Raw genomic sequence first — 15,391 nt, 5'->3', positions numbered from 1 at the left:
AAGAGGTGGCTACTGAGATAGTGGATGGCTTGTCTTTGATCTTCCAAAATTCTCTGGATTCTGGAACGGTTCCCATTGATTGGAAGATTGCAAACGTAACACCTATTTAAGAAGGGTGGGAAGGAAAAAATGGCGAATCATAGACCAGTTAGTCTGACATCAGTGGTAGGGTAGGTTCTTGAGTCCTTAATTAAAGGTGTCGTTATGGGATTCCTGGAAGACCATAATAAGATTAGGCAGAATCAACATGGCTTTACAAAAGGTAAGTCATCCTTCGCTAATTTTTTGGTGTTTTTTGAAGATATATCTTGAAAGTTAGAAAGGGGTGAACCAGTAGATGTGGTACATTTGGATTTTAGAAAGTCATTTGACAAAGTGCTACACAAAAGGCTGTGCACAAGGTTCAGGCCCACGGGATTAATGGAAACATATTAGCATGGATTGAAGAGTGGCTAACAGGTAGAAACAGAGAGTAGGGATAAATGGTTTATTCTCGAATTGGCAGGACGTGACTAGTGGAGTGCCACAAGGATCAGTGCTTGGGCCTCAGCTATTTACAATTTACATCAATGATCGAGACGAGGACATTAAATGCAACGTATCTAAATTCGCGGATGATAGTAAACTAGGTGGGAGTGTAAGCTCTGAGGATGATAAAAAAAGAATGCAACGGGATATAGATAGGCTCGGGGACTGGGCGAGTAGGTAGCAGATGGAATCTAATGTGAGGGAATGTGAAGCTATTCACCTCGGCAGAAAAAAATGAAAAACAGATTATTTTCGAGAAGGGAAGAGATTAGATAGGGTTAATGTTCAGAGGGATTTGGTTGTTCTTGTACACCAGTCTCAAAAAGTTAGTTTCCAGGTGCAGCAGCAACTAAGAAGGCGAACAGCATGTAAGCGTTCATTGCAAAAGGTTTAGAGTAGAAGAGTAGGGAAGTCTTGCTGCAACTGTATAGGGCCTTGGTGAGACCACAACTGGAGTACTGGGTGCAGTTTTGGTCTCCTTATTTAAAAAAAGGCCATACTTGCCCTAGAGGGGGTACAGCGTAAATTCACTTGGTTAGTTCCTGAGATGAGGGGACTGACCTATGAGGATAGGCTGAATAAAATCTGACTGTATTCTCTAGTGTACATAAAAATTAGCGGAGATCTGATTGAAACATGAAAGATTCGTCAAGGGTTGGATAAATTAGACACTGATGGTTTGTTTCCCTTGGTAGAATAATCTATAACTAGGGGTCAAAGTCTTAAAATTAAGAGTCAGCCTTTAAAATAGAGTTGAGGAAACATTTCTTTGCTCAGAGGGTGGTGAATTTATGGAATTCACTTCCCCAGAAGGCTGCAGATGCTCAGCCCTTGAACATATTCAAGGCTCAGACTGACTTTTTTAAAAATAGAAGGATTGGTGCTATGCAGATAGGGCAGTTAATTAGAGTTTGGTCTAAAGATCAGCCATGATCTTATGAAATGGCGGGGCAGGCTCGAGGGGCCAAATGGCCAATCCTGCTGCTAATACTTTGTTTTATGTGCACCGGAGTTCTGAATTAGTTGAATTTTGTTGATAGTGGAGCTGGGAAAACTGGACAGACTACATTGGAATAATCGAGGCAGGAACCACATAATGTACTATACTAGAGTATGTTGTACAGTGGCATGGACACCCAGGGCTCGGGCACTGTTAGTGCTGTCACACATGTTCATTACAATCAAAATACTGGAGCAAACACTCCCACTTACACCTCCGTGTTGCAATAAATAACCTTCAAATATTTAAGTGAAAAATATCCAAATCCAGATTCTTAAACCTCGAAAGACATATATCTAAAACTGTTTTCGTATAGAGAGTAGTGGCGAACAGTTGTTTTTCTGACTGAAGGGAGGTGTGCGATGGTTCCCCCCCAGGGTCAGTATTGGGCTCACTTCTGTTTTTGATTGATATAAATGACCTGGAATTGGATATAGGGAGTACAATTTCCAAGTTTGCCAATGATACTAAGATAGGAAAAGTAGTAAACAGTGAGGAGGATAGTAGCAGACTTCATTTAGATAATTATTTGGGAGGACAAGTTTGCAGGGCTATGGGGAGAGAGCGGGAAATGGGATTGAATTGGATAGCACTATTTAAAGAGCCGGCACCGACACGATGGGCCAAATGGCCTCCTTCTGTGCTGTATAATTCTATGATTCTATGAAGGGTACATAGACAGACTGGTAAAATGGGCAGACACATGGCAGATGAAGTTTAATGTGGAGAAATGCAAAGTGATGCATTTGGGAAGAAGAATGAATAAGCTAATGGTACAATCTTAAAGAGGGTGAAGGAACAGAGAGACAAAATTACATTTATATAGCGCCTTTCACGTCGGGAGGACTTCCCAAGGCACTGGACAGACAGAGTTTCGGACCCAAGCTGAGGATTGGGTTGGGAAGTGGGGGTATAAGTAAACTTTTGAAGGTGGCAGGATAGGTAGATAAAGCTGTTAAAAAAGCATACGGGATAGTAGGCTTTATAAATGGGGACAGAGAACACAAAAGTCAGGAAGTTCTGATGAACCTTTATAAAATACTGGTTAGGCCTCAGCTAGAGTACTTAGTTCAGTTCTGAGCACCACACTTTAGGAAGGGCGTCAAGGCATTGGAGATGGTGCAAAGGAGATTTACCAGGATGGTACCAGGAATGAGGGACTTCAGTTATCAGGAGAAGCTGGAAAAGCTAGGATTATTCTCCTTGGAGCAGAGAAGGTTAATAAGAAGGTCCACTGTCAAATCCTGAAGTCTAATTTCCCAGTTTATTTTGGCTAAATCCTCTATCATACCAGCAAAATTGTCTCTACTTAAATTTGAAACCTTTGCTTCGGACGTAACTATTTCTCTCTCTAACTTAATGCTAAATTCCATCGTATTATGATCACTTTGCCCTAGAGGAGCCTTAATTTCCAGTTTGCTGATCAGTCCTGCTTCATTGCACAAAACAAGGTCTAATATGGCCTGTTCCCTGGTTGGCTCCTCGGCATTCTGATCTAGATAATTATCCCTAATACATTCTATAAACTCTTCCTCTATCATACTTTTCCCAATTTGGTTGTCCCAATCTATGTGCAGATTAAAATCACCCACAAGTAATGTTTTTCCTTTACTACATGCTCTGCTAATCTCCAGATTTATACCTTGAGAGATACTGTGACTGCTGTTCGGGGGTCTATAAACTACTCCCACTAGAGTTTCCTGCCCCTTGTTGTTACATAGTTTGCAGTGCTATGGGAGAGAGCGGGAGAGTGGGATTGATTTGGAAGCTCTTTTCAAAAAGCCGGCACAGACACGATGGGCCGAATGGCCTCCTTCTGTGCTGTATAATTCTATGCTTCTGATTCTCAGCTGTAAGGATCCAACTGTTAGCACTCACAGAGAAAGGTGTCTCAGCTGAGGTCCTTGTAGCTCAGTGTAACACTAACCATATTTGGTATTAAATTAGCAATCACAGACTGCAGTGAAAGGTTTTGGGGGTGTCATGAGTGTTGTGTTAGGTATGTTCTATAGGGTGATCACTCCACCTCGCCCCCTCCTTACCCTCCTACTAGTCCTGCCTCAAAACCCTCCTTTTCGACCATGCCATTGGTCACTCCCCCTTTCCCTTCCCACTCTTCTCCCTCTCTGACCCCAGCTCGGGTCTGAAATGCTGTACACTGACCAACGCCTTGGGATGTCCTCCTGACGTGAAAGGTGCTATACAAATGTAATCTTGTTGTTGTTGGTTGTTCTGTGTAATTTGGAGCCCAGTGTGTTATACTAAGTGAGAAGTGTTTAAAGCTGATGAGGGAATTTAACTATGTTTTCCCCTCAGGATTGATGTTGGTCACCCAGGTGAGCCCAAATAGTGACAGGAAAATAACTGCAGTAAATTGTAGTGAGGTCTGAATCCTCTGATCTGCACAATTATCTCCTATATTACAGCTGTTGTGGTGGCCCAGACCCATCCCTAAACACACAGGCATCTTCCTGCTTCCCTGTGTGCACACGTGTCTGTTTATTTATGTGTGTCTATTTGAGCCAATGAGAGTTAAATATTAAAATAATCCTTGCATTTGATATAGTGCCTTTCACATCAGGAGGGCTTCCCAAAACTTAAGATTTACTGTAAAGTGCGGAATTGACTGGGGATGTGTAGGCAAACGCAGCACATTGTGCAAATTGTGCACAAAATGTCTCACAAACAGCCATGAAATGAATCACCAATTTTATTCAGGGATTGTTGGCCAGGATGCCAGGAGAAACTGCCTTCTCTTTTTGAATAGCGTCACAGAATCGTTAACATCCATCTGAACCTGCAAACTGAACCTTGGTTTAATGTATCATCCAAAGGACGACACCTCTAACAATGTAGCACACCCCCAGCATTGCAGTGGACTGTCACCTTAGATGCTAATTTATGTTCCGATGTGGGACTTGAACCTTTTTATCTGATTCAGAGGCGAGAATGCTACCTCTGCCCCAGGCTGCCATCAGAGGCTCTGTATCATGGCTGTTTCAGGACTAGAAGATGATAGCTTTCCTCTGATGTGTTATAAGAGATAGGGCCAGCCTGGCTCTGTTGGTAGCACTCTCGCCTCTGAGCCTAAATTCTCCCCACATCAGAGACTGAACTCACAGTCTAGGTTGACGCTCCAGGAAAGTGGCATTATGGCAGGTACCACCTTCGGATGTGATGTTAGCTGAACTTCTCTTGACATCTTGTGATGTTAAAGTGAGATCCCATCTGCCTGTTTAGGTGAATGTTAAACGATCATGATTTTGACATGGTTTGAAAAGTAAAGGCAGTTCTCTCTCCCGGTGTCCTGGCCCACAATTCCCCGCATAAAATTGATGACTCACTCCATGGCCGTTTGTGGGATGTTGCTGTTCGCAAACTACCTGCCACTTTTGCCTATAAATAGTCATTATGTTTGACAGCAATTACCTGTGAAGCACTTTGAGATATTTTGATGTTTTAGGTCCATATCAAACGGTAGGATTATTTATTTATAGAGTCTTGAATTCTTAAAAAAAAAGTAACAATCTCACATCTGACAACTGGAGCGATGATGACTGATTAGAAAGGGAGACACTTTTCCTGGAGGGCATCGAGCTATTCCTGGAATGGATTCTGCCCTGAGGTGGGACTTGTGCAGGACAAGAGCCTCTTTGTTTCCATGTGTCGCCCTAACCACCTGCTTACTGACTGTGGAAAGCTCGGTCACCCCAGTGGTGTATGTGAATGTTTGCAGTGTGTGAGCTTATTGTCTGATGTGCCTACAGGTTACACACTGGGCAAAGTGTGTCAGCCAGGCTCAGTGGTAGCACTTGCCTTTGAATCAGAAGTTTGTGGGTTCAAGCCACCCATCAGGACTTGGAATCACATAGTCTAAGCTGTGAATACACAAACACTACAGAACATTTACTCCAGTGCTTTGAGACATTTTGACAAGTGATAAGGCACTGCACTATCAAATGCAAGGATTATTATTATTGTTAAAACAAACCTACATAACACGTCCTACAGAACACCCATTGTATTACTGACAACTTTCAGTGCAGTATAGTCCTGGGGTGTGTTGCATTGTCGGAGATGCTATCCTTTGGATGAGATGGATGGGTGTGGGGTTTTGGTATGGGGGGAGTTAGGGGGAGGGATTATGCTGTACAAAAACGTGGGACCTTACCTGAGGCTGGAGATGTGAACTCAACAATGAATGGCTCTCTAGAGAAGGCATCCTCATCACCGGGCTGCAGGTCGTCATACTGCAAAAGCCTCTTCACCTGCACCACAGTGTCACTGGGGAGACAGGACAAACACCTTCACTAATGATCAAGCACACTAGCACGCTACCCTGCATGAGGGGTGCTATATAAACGCAAGTGTTGTTGTAGCGCCTTATCACGTTGACAAGACTTAGGGCTTCACAATATCTGTAAAGTGGTTTTGAGTGTATTCCATGAGCAAAACGCAGTAGCCTACTTGCGCACAGCAGTATCCCACAAACAACCATGGAGTGAATGAATGATCATAGTTAATGGAGTGAGTGAATGATTGGGGGACTGTTGGCCTGGACACTAGGAGAGAGAAACTCCAATCTGTTTTCAAATAGTGCCATGGGATCTTTAACATCCAGCTGAATAGGTAAGACGGGACCTCGGTTTAATGTCTCATCCAAAAGACGGGACCTCTCACAATGCAACACCCCCCCAGCGCTCTACTGGAGTGTCAGCTAGACTATATCATTCCCCGACATGGGGCTTGAACCCACAACCTTATGACTCAGAGGCGAGAGCACTACCACCAAACCAGGCTGACACACGAACTTTGCGATCCCTCAATGGAAGAGCAACCAGGTTATTCCTCAATAATTTATCCACCATCTACACATCACACCAGCTCGAAGCATTTGAAGTTGATCTGATGTTGAGTCTCCATTTCTCAGCCTTCCTTGTCCCTGAGTTTTAGCTTCTGTGGAAATCTCTCCCTAACGCCTCTCCTCTGTGACTCCCTGCTGTTTTTCAGCCAACACATTTCTGAGTATTTATTCAAAGCAAGTACCTCTACGCGTTGTTGCTAATATTACATTTTAATATTAATCTTTAATATTAAATAATAATAAATGCAAGGATTATTATTATATTATTTTGCGCTGGCCCTGGGTGAGGAGGAGAAAAGCCAAAGAGGTCCACTTGCTAATTGCTAGCCTGAGATCCCCTGCTGGGGGATGTCTAGATGCCAGGTGAGGACAGATCACAACAACAACAACAACAACAACAAGATTCCATTTATAAAGCGCCTTTCACGTCAGGAGGACGTCCCAAGGCGCTGCACAGTTGGGTCATGACCCGAGCAGGGGGTAAATGGTCAGGGTGAGGGGAGGGAAGGAGCGAGGAGGGGGGAAATGGTCAGGGTGAGGGAGGGAAGGGAGGGAGCGAGGAGGGGGAAGAGAGTCGAGAGGGGAGCTGAAGGCTCGGTCAAAGAGAAAGGTTTTGAGACCGGCCTTGAAGGAGAAAGGGAGGAAGCAAGGCGAAGGCACTGGGGGATGGAGTTCCAGAGCCTGGGGGTCAGGGCTTGACTCCCAGTGTCTCATGCTATTCAGTCTCTGTCTCCCTCCCTCCCGGGTCTCTGTCTCCCTCCCTCCCTCCCCGGGTCTCTGTCTCCCTCCCTCCCCAGGTCTCTGACTCTTTTCCTGTGTTTCTCCATATCACTATTATTATCTCTCCATATCTATCTCTCTCCCTCTTTTTCTTAATATGTATCTCCCTTTGTCTCTGTGCCCCTCTTTCTATTTCCCTCCCTCTCTCTTGCCTTGAGCATGTGTTTATGTATGTTTCTCTCTCTTATGTGTGTCTTTCTCTTCGAGTGTGTGTCTGTCTCACTCTCTCTCTCCCTGCATATGTCTCTATTTTCTGTTTCTCTGTCTCTCCCCGTCTTCTATCTCACTCTGTATCTCTCTCTCGACCCTGTCTGTCTATGTCTCTACAGGTAGAAATCACTGAAAGATAAGATTTAATCTGTTTATAACCTCTACTATTAGCATTTACTAGTCGTCAGCTTGACAGTGAGAGCCCAGGAGACCTTGACATTTGAATAATGAACCTCTAAGAAGCAATGATCACTGAGTCGATAGTTAATATCTCAACACTGATCGCGATGAACATAAACGTTCCTGAAATCTTTGGGTAACAGCAAATGAAGATCTGCTAGCCACCAAAGTAATCAGCGAATAATAGAGAACAAGCAGGTAAAGTAATTATTTTACAGATGATGTGATGGTCTGGCTGTAGCCACCTGGCAATGCGTGCTGAGAGCAAGGCAGGCAGCAGGAAGTGGCAATCGGAACCCTGCCCTTTGGTGTCCCCTGCGGTTCCTTTGTGTCCGGCCAGCTGGCGGGGGTGCTTAGCTGCCTGGCTTCTCCCCCTCCGCCTCACAGACACCACCCCCACACCAAAACTACAGTTGTAGGGGAGTATGGTTCCTTTCTGAAGTCTCCGTTGGAAGGCCAGCTTAGTCGGTAACTCTGAATCAGAAGCTTGTGGGGTCAATCCCGCATCGGGACTTTGAGCTCACAGTCCATTCTGACACTGAATCTAGTACCGGGGGCTGCACATTGTCAGAACTGCTGTCCTTGAGATGAGACAATAAACTGAGGTCCTGTCTGCATGTTGGGGTGGATGTTAAAGATCCCGTGACACTGTTTGAAAAGAGATGGGAGTTTCTCCCAGTGTCCTGGCCAACAATCCTCCTACATTGTCTGTTGTGAGCAAACTGGCTGCTATGTTCACAAATATACAGTCAGACATTTTGGTGCGGATCAAATGCAAGGCTTAATATATTATTGCTACTGTTCACACACAGTTTTCACTAACATTCAATAACCCTGATCATCTCAATGTTCGAGCACCTGCATTACATATTTGACCCATAAGCAGAGAAGACACAAACATGTGAGGTGTGTGCAGGTAAATACAATATCATTTATATTTATGCAGCACATTTCATGTCAGGAGGATCACTTTCCAGGGGTAATAATCTCTTTAAAAAATTGGTCACTCAATTCACGACTCTTTGTGGGACACATCTGTGTGCAATTCGGTGCTGGGTTTCACCCACAAAATATACAGCCAATCAACTTTACAATATATTCTGTGAAGTACTTTGAGACATCTCAACAACAACTTGGATTTCTATAGCGCCCCCCACGCTGGATAGCGTCTCAGAGCGCTTTACAGTAACGGATCCCAGGGCTGAGCCAGGGGGAGGGGGGAGGAAAGTGACCAAAGGCACGGTCGAAAATAAAGGTCTTCAGCAGAGACCTGAAAATGGGAAGGGATGTGATGAAGGGCTATATCAAATGCAAGGGGGCTAAGCTGCCTGGTTTCGTTGGCTGGACACCCAAGTTGGATGGGGGAAGATGACCGAAAGAGTGCTCAAAGTGAGACATGCCTTGAACAGGGGTTGGAGAGAATGAGTTGGAGGGACTCCACAATAGAACTCCATAGAGTGGGGACAGAATGGCTGAAAGCTCACCCGCCAGTGATGGGAGGGGCAAGACTGTGGAGGGAGGGGTTTGAATCTGCACCCGTAAGGCATGTTCAGGTAAAAATACACATACAAAATGCATTTACCAGTGAAGAAACACACACAATCGAGGTATGTACACGAGAAGATGCTGTAAGTCTTCTGCTGCTGTTACCACGGTTATCACCCCCTCGCCGTGAGCTGTCAATCAAATCCACTTTAATCCAGCCCCACAAAAGCTGTCAGTAATACAGCTCTGGTTGAAGTGGTAAATTGCACGCAGGGATTTGTGAGTCAGATAGATCACAGGGAACAGCCTCAGTGCTTTGATGGCAGACAGAACTGCGTCCAATTAGTGCTCTCCACAGAAGCAATTCACGAAGAATGAGCACAGGAACCTGTGATTGAGTCCATCAACCGTCATTTGGAAGCTAACATCACACAACAGCCGGCTTGTTAACTCAGCATGCTGTGATAAGGATCGGTTGGTCTGCTTGTCACAGCTGGTAAAGTATTCAGCTCAGACAGGGAGAGAGAAATGAAAATTGGGTGTTTTCTTTCAAACCTTTAATCATTTGTGATTTAAATTTAGGGGTAGAACAGGAACAACGCAATACAATTTCTGTTCCTACAACACCTTTCATGTCCGGACCCGCAATGCACATGTGCAATGGTGGGTGCAAGATGGAGTTTATTTCCAGGTGCCCTGGCCAACAATCCCCCAAATAAAATTGGTCACTCCATGGCTGTTTGTGGGACATTGCTGTGCAATAAATTGGCTGCTGTGTTTACCCATAAACTACAGTCAATTCATTTTACAGTTAATAATAATAATCCTTGTATTTGATGTAGCACCTTATCACTTCGTTGAGATGTCTCAAAGCGCCTTACAGAATATACTGTACAGTGGATTGACTGTATTTTGTGCCGAAACGCCTACAAATTACACATTAATCCTGTGAGGCGCTTTGAGATGTCCTCCTGACAGGTATGCACAATATCAGATGTAAGGATTGTGGTTGGTGTTGCTTGCTTGCGGGTTATGTGAGAATCGCTCACCGATAGAGAAAGAGGTACTGTTCCTTATAACTCCCACGGCCCAGCGGTTTGCTCAGTACGGAGGAATAGTGGTGATCTTTAGAGTTCCTGCAAAGATGATAAATAGCACAGAGTTAAACACAGCCAAGCCTCTCGACATGACACTTCAGCTTAGCTCCCTGGGCAGGAAGTGCCGAAAGCCAAGAGATTGGAAGCAAGCTTCCCCATGCTCCGAGTTGCTACCCTACACAAAGGCGCTATATATGTGCAAATCACTGTGGGGAATTATCTTTGCTTTTTTCACTTCAGATCTTACATTTTAAGTGGTCTGCTAGCTACAACCAGGGGAACCTACAGGCCTCAGATAATGTCGATGTAGAGGTTTGAGATGAGACAATGCAATGAGGAAGCAGACATGGTGCAGAATCCCACCAAGAATAAAATGTTCCTCAAAATGTATCTGAATTGTATCATATAGCTCAGTGGTTAGAGCACTCGCCTTACAAGCGAGACACCTGAGTTCAATTCCAGGCAGGGCAAAACCTTGGGCAAGTTTCCTTACTCCACACGCCTAATAATAATCCCTCCAAAACAAAACAATAATAAATTGGTCATTTTCAATCCACGACTGTTTGTGGGACACTGATGTGCGCAATTGGCTGCCGTGTTTCGCCCACAAATATACGGTCAATTCACTTTTCAGCATTTTCCATGAAGCGCTTTGAGACGTGAAAAGCGATCTCTCAAATGCAAGATTATTATTATTATGCAGTATGTGAGGGTTGTATCAACACAGCTTCTATTCCGTTGAACTGAACATTTCCAGAGGAAGTGTCTGCCCAATGAATCTCTTAGAGTATCAAGCTTTGTTCATTTTAACATTTAAATCACTTTCTGATTGCTTCCACCAGCTATCACATCCTCAATCCAGATTATGTTCAGCCTGATGGTGGGCTTTTTACCTGCTGGAGATTAGTCATTATGCAGCCCTTGCGAAGGACTCCTGTCAGGAAGACTCCTATCCCACTCCTGTGATAAACCCTACGAACCCCAGGGAAATTGACACTTGATTGGACAATCCACATCTTTTGGTGCTGCCTAGTGTTTGGCGTGGATTTCTCAATCATTCCCAATGCAACCATCTGTCATACTTTGTGGCATCTTTCATCTCGTTGGACGACTGAATAGTAGACGCTGAGTTATTCGGAACAGGAACAGCTAATAGCTCCCCTACAGGCATACAACTGGTGGGACCTCTGCTCCTACACAATCTACTGGCTATCGACATCCTAGCTGGTCAGAGGGACGCACTTCAAGTAACCCAGCTGCCTTACCTTTGCTCCTCTGATACTCCTGTAAGGGGAGCGCTGCATTGTCCAAGGTGCCGTCCCATTCAGGTTTATGTCATGTTTCCCATGGCATTATTCGAAAAGAGAAAGGAGTTTCCAAAATTGTCACTCTGTGGAAAATTGGCTGCTGCATTCATCTACAAATCACTATACTTCACAGTATATTCTGTGAAGCTCTTTGAGACATCTAGACGTGAAAGGCATTATACCAAATGTAAGGATTATTTTAATTTTATTGTTATTAAATATGCAGCTGATCCAATATAGAACTTTGAAACTGAGAAGCATTACACCTTGGGATGTCCTCCCGACGTGAAAGGCCCTATACAAATGTAATTTTGTATTGTATTTACACTGCACCACAGTGCTAGGTTTAGTCTCCTCTCAGGGCTTATCCAATGGAGTACACAGAGTCTCGGAGCCAGCTCTCCAATCCAATCTAATGTAGAGAAGCCACATCACACCAGCAAACCCAGGGGAAGGGGAGAAGATCAAGGAATGGCTTGAGAAAAGCTGGCTGGTGTTTAACTAACTCTGGCCGAGCCAAACACAGGGCTTTTTCCGCTCTCTTCACAATTACTTACTTATTCAACTCCTGATTCAGGATTTCCACTGCCTCGCCTGTCCGGTCCGTCACCTCCATGATCAGGATTATATCGTAGCGCATCACAATCTGTACAAGCAGAATCTTGGTGAATTCCCCAGAGGCCTCATCAGAGACATCACATAATATACAGTCTGAGCTTTATTCTGCTTTCTAGATAGTGTGCATGAAACATCACAAAGAGATTTCAACCCATGATAGCATTCTCACCCCTACATCAGACGGTTCTGTATTCTAGCCCCACGTTGACTGAGTTTGAACCCACATAGTCAAAGCTGACACTCCAGTGTGGTGCTGGGGTTGTGGTGACATTGTTCGAAGTTGTACCATCCTTCAGGTAAAATGTGAAACTAAGGTTCCATCTGCCTGTTTGGTGGATGTTAAAGATCCCATTGAACTGCTCAACAGAATAAAAGTTTTCCTAATGGACAACAATCCTCCAAATAAAATTGATCTTTTACTTCATGACTATTTGTGGGATGTTGCTCTGGCTGCGCAAAACACAGGACTTTCTCCGTTCTGTGCTGTGCACAAATAGGTTGCTGTATTCACCTACAAAATACACTTTACAGTTTATCCTGTAAAGTGCTTTGAGACGTCCTCCTGGTGTGAGGATTATTATTCTTGTTTCCTCCATTGAAATTGTTCCTGTTTAAGTGTGAGGGCTTATTATATCCCTGGAGGGATACATCCTGTTTACTAAATTCTGGAAAGTTGTAAATGATTGGATTGGGACGGGGTGGGTAATGTAGCAAGCCTGTTGGGACAAGTGCATTATTGGTAGCTGAGGTGTTACCAGTAATAACACAAAACCATTTGTGAGACAATTATTACCCAACTCTCAGTCGAAAAATAAAATACCTTATTTTGGTTTCCCAACTCACTCACGCCCCAAAATGTGTCACACCTCACAGACACACACTGGATCAGTACACAAAGTGTGCGTTCCCTGCATAGTTCTGAGCGCCTCACCTGTTCCACTTTTGCTGAACTTTGCTTCTCTGAGACAAGCATGAGTGTGACAGATTGGGTCACCATGTTCAGGCCCTAGCATTGAACTTTACCAAGCCGTCAACAACAACAACTTGCATTTATATAGCACCCTCCACGCTGGGTGGCATCTCAGAGCACTTAACAATGGCGGAGCCAGAGGCCGAGCCAGGGGAAGGGGGGGTGACCGTAGGCACGGTCAAAGTGAAAGGTCTTTAGGAGTGACCTGAAGATGGGGAAGGAGGGGGCGAGGTGAAGAGGTTGAGGGAGGGAGTTCCAAAGTTTCAAGCCATAGTGGCTGAAGGCATGGTCGCCGATGTTGGAGCGGAGAACTCGGGGGGCACAGAGGAGACCGGACCCAGTGGAGCTGAAGCAGTGGGTACTGGTGTGGGGAGAGAGGAGATTAGAGAGATAGGGGGTGCCAAGGAATGGAGGGATTTAAACACTAGAGTGAAGAACTTGAAGTCGATCCACTCTGTGACAGGGAGCCAGTGGAGTTTGGCAAGGACTGCAGTCTACAACAACAACAACAAAATTACATTTATATAGCGCCTTTCACGTCGGGAGGAAGTCTCAAAATGCTTCACTGTAAAGTTCAGCGACTGGATTGTAGGCAAATGTGGCAACCAATTTGTAACATTATAATTATACACACATGCACACAAGTGTGGTAACTAGTGAAAGTGGTATACATATGTGAATACTCACTTTGTTTGGTTACTCTGAAGCAGGGCCATGGGTCCCCACTTGGCAGACACCCAGCTGATCCCTCCAAAATTATACACAGTAACATGTGATTATGATTTTCACATCAAACTGTTTCACAGGGAATTGCTGTAAACCAGTGACAGTGTTTTGTGGGTAATTTGCACTAACAGCCATGAATCTGCATTAACAGTCAGGTCATCCTCCTGACGTGAAAGGCGCTTTACAAATATAATTTGTTGTTGTTGTTGTTGAAGTGAATGACTAATTATATTTTATTGGTCAGGACACTGAGAGAGAAACTCCCTTCTGATTTTAAATAATGCCGTGGGATCTTTAACGTCCATTTGAACAGGCAGACTGGAATAGGCAGAACCCAGAGAGTGGGGGTGGGATTGGATTGGAAGCTCTTTTCAAAGAGCCGACACAGACGCGATGGCCCGAATGGCCTCCTTCTGTTCTATGATTCTATGATGCAGGACCTTGGGACTAGAGTGAAACAATGCTTAACCAGGAGTAAATTTAAAATAACTACAAGTGAAGCCAGTTATAGATACCTTTGATATACAACCAACTTCCAGCGCTGACTAGGTGTCATCCAGTGAAAAAAGAAAAGACAGGGGCCTTTTGACATACTTCCTGTATGAAATGTGTCCTGCAGCGTTTCTGTTGCTAAAGAGGCAATTTTATACACTAACTGTAGTGACCTGTGTTTGCCCAGACAGGAATGCTATTTGTTCTGTGCTGCAGTTTGCCTGACATTGAGTGCCAGGATAGGGGTTGTTTGTTATAACTGCAACCGTAATGTAAGGGTCTGTGCCTGAAATAACTTGTTTAAAAATTCCAAACTTATTACTGCTAACTGTGCTGTCTATACCTGAGAGAGGAGTCTTGTTCTGTGGGAGATGGGAGGTGGGAATGAAATCAATCTGTGGGGAATGGATTGAAGGAGAGAGGGGATAGAGTCTAGTTCTGTGGGGAGTGAGGCAAGAGGGATGGAGCTAGGGAGGGATGAGGAGCAAGGGAGGGAGCGGGGAAGCGAGCGAGGGGATGAGTCTTGTTCTGTGGGGAGGGATGTGTTAGTGTCTCACTGTGCACAGTAATACTCACATTGATGATGGTTGACAGGACTTTGGGTTTGGAGATCTGTTTGTCCCAAAACGTTGGATGTTGAACGCAGCAATTTTCATTGTCACTTGCTGCAAGTAATTAATTGAAGAATCTAAACAAAACACAAACATTTCTCAAAATCTAAACCTCAACAGCACAGGACTCACCACAGATTTCTGTCACTTTAAAATGAAATTTCTGAAATGTCCCCTCTTTCTATGTAACTCTTTTCCATTTCTTCCCCTCTCTCTAACTCGCTTTGCTCCACCTGAAAAGTATTTCCATGTTGTACCCTGTTTGTGAACTTTAAAAGATGAAGTAACCAGTTATCTGGAGGAGGAGAGTAAAATTAAGTGGCGACAGCAAGGATTGATGAAAGGAAGGCTCTGCTTGACCAACTTTATCAATTCTTTGAATATGTAACCAATAAAGTAGATGCAGTGGCTGTAAATGTACCCAGATTTCTAGAAGGCCTTTGATAAAGTGAGTTGTTACTAACCACCGATCTAGTAGGAAGGCCCCCTGAGTGTGCCGAATCTAGAGCTTCTGACACGTGGT

General features: G+C 44.3%; 1 protein-coding gene across 1 annotated transcript; it reads right to left on the bottom strand.

The window, feature by feature from the left end:
* Positions 1 to 1,142: 1,142 nt before the first annotated feature.
* Positions 1,143 to 14,866, bottom strand: LOC121848062 (deoxyribonuclease gamma-like). Its single transcript, XM_042336798.1, has 5 exons — positions 14,834 to 14,866; positions 12,009 to 12,097; positions 10,097 to 10,183; positions 5,700 to 5,812; positions 1,143 to 1,153 (listed from the first exon to the last, which is right to left on the bottom strand). The coding sequence occupies exons 2-5, from the start codon at positions 12,089 to 12,091 to the stop codon at positions 1,143 to 1,145; spliced, it is 294 nt and encodes a 97-aa protein (XP_042192732.1). The 5' UTR covers positions 12,092 to 12,097; positions 14,834 to 14,866.
* Between the last annotated feature and the right edge of the window lie 525 nt (positions 14,867 to 15,391).

Source organism: Callorhinchus milii, unplaced genomic scaffold (assembly GCF_018977255.1).
Source record: "Callorhinchus milii isolate IMCB2004 unplaced genomic scaffold, IMCB_Cmil_1.0 Scaffold7, whole genome shotgun sequence".
Taxonomy (NCBI): Eukaryota; Metazoa; Chordata; class Chondrichthyes; order Chimaeriformes; family Callorhinchidae; genus Callorhinchus; species Callorhinchus milii.
This window is presented reverse-complemented; position numbering and strand designations above follow the sequence as displayed.

What these genes read in the sequence shown, in the direction of transcription:
- LOC121848062 (XM_042336798.1), bottom strand. Translation starts at nt 12,091, where the DNA reads ATGCGCTACGATATAATCCTGATCATGGAGGTGACGGACCGGACAGGC. An exon ending in CTGAATCAGGAGTTGAATAA is followed by an intron (nt 10,184 to 12,008) that starts GTAAGTAATTGT and finishes TCATCTTTGCAG; the next exon opens with GAACTCTAAAGATCACCACT. An exon ending in CAGTACCTCTTTCTCTATCG is followed by an intron (nt 5,813 to 10,096) that starts GTGAGCGATTCT and finishes CTGTCTCCCCAG; the next exon opens with TGACACTGTGGTGCAGGTGA.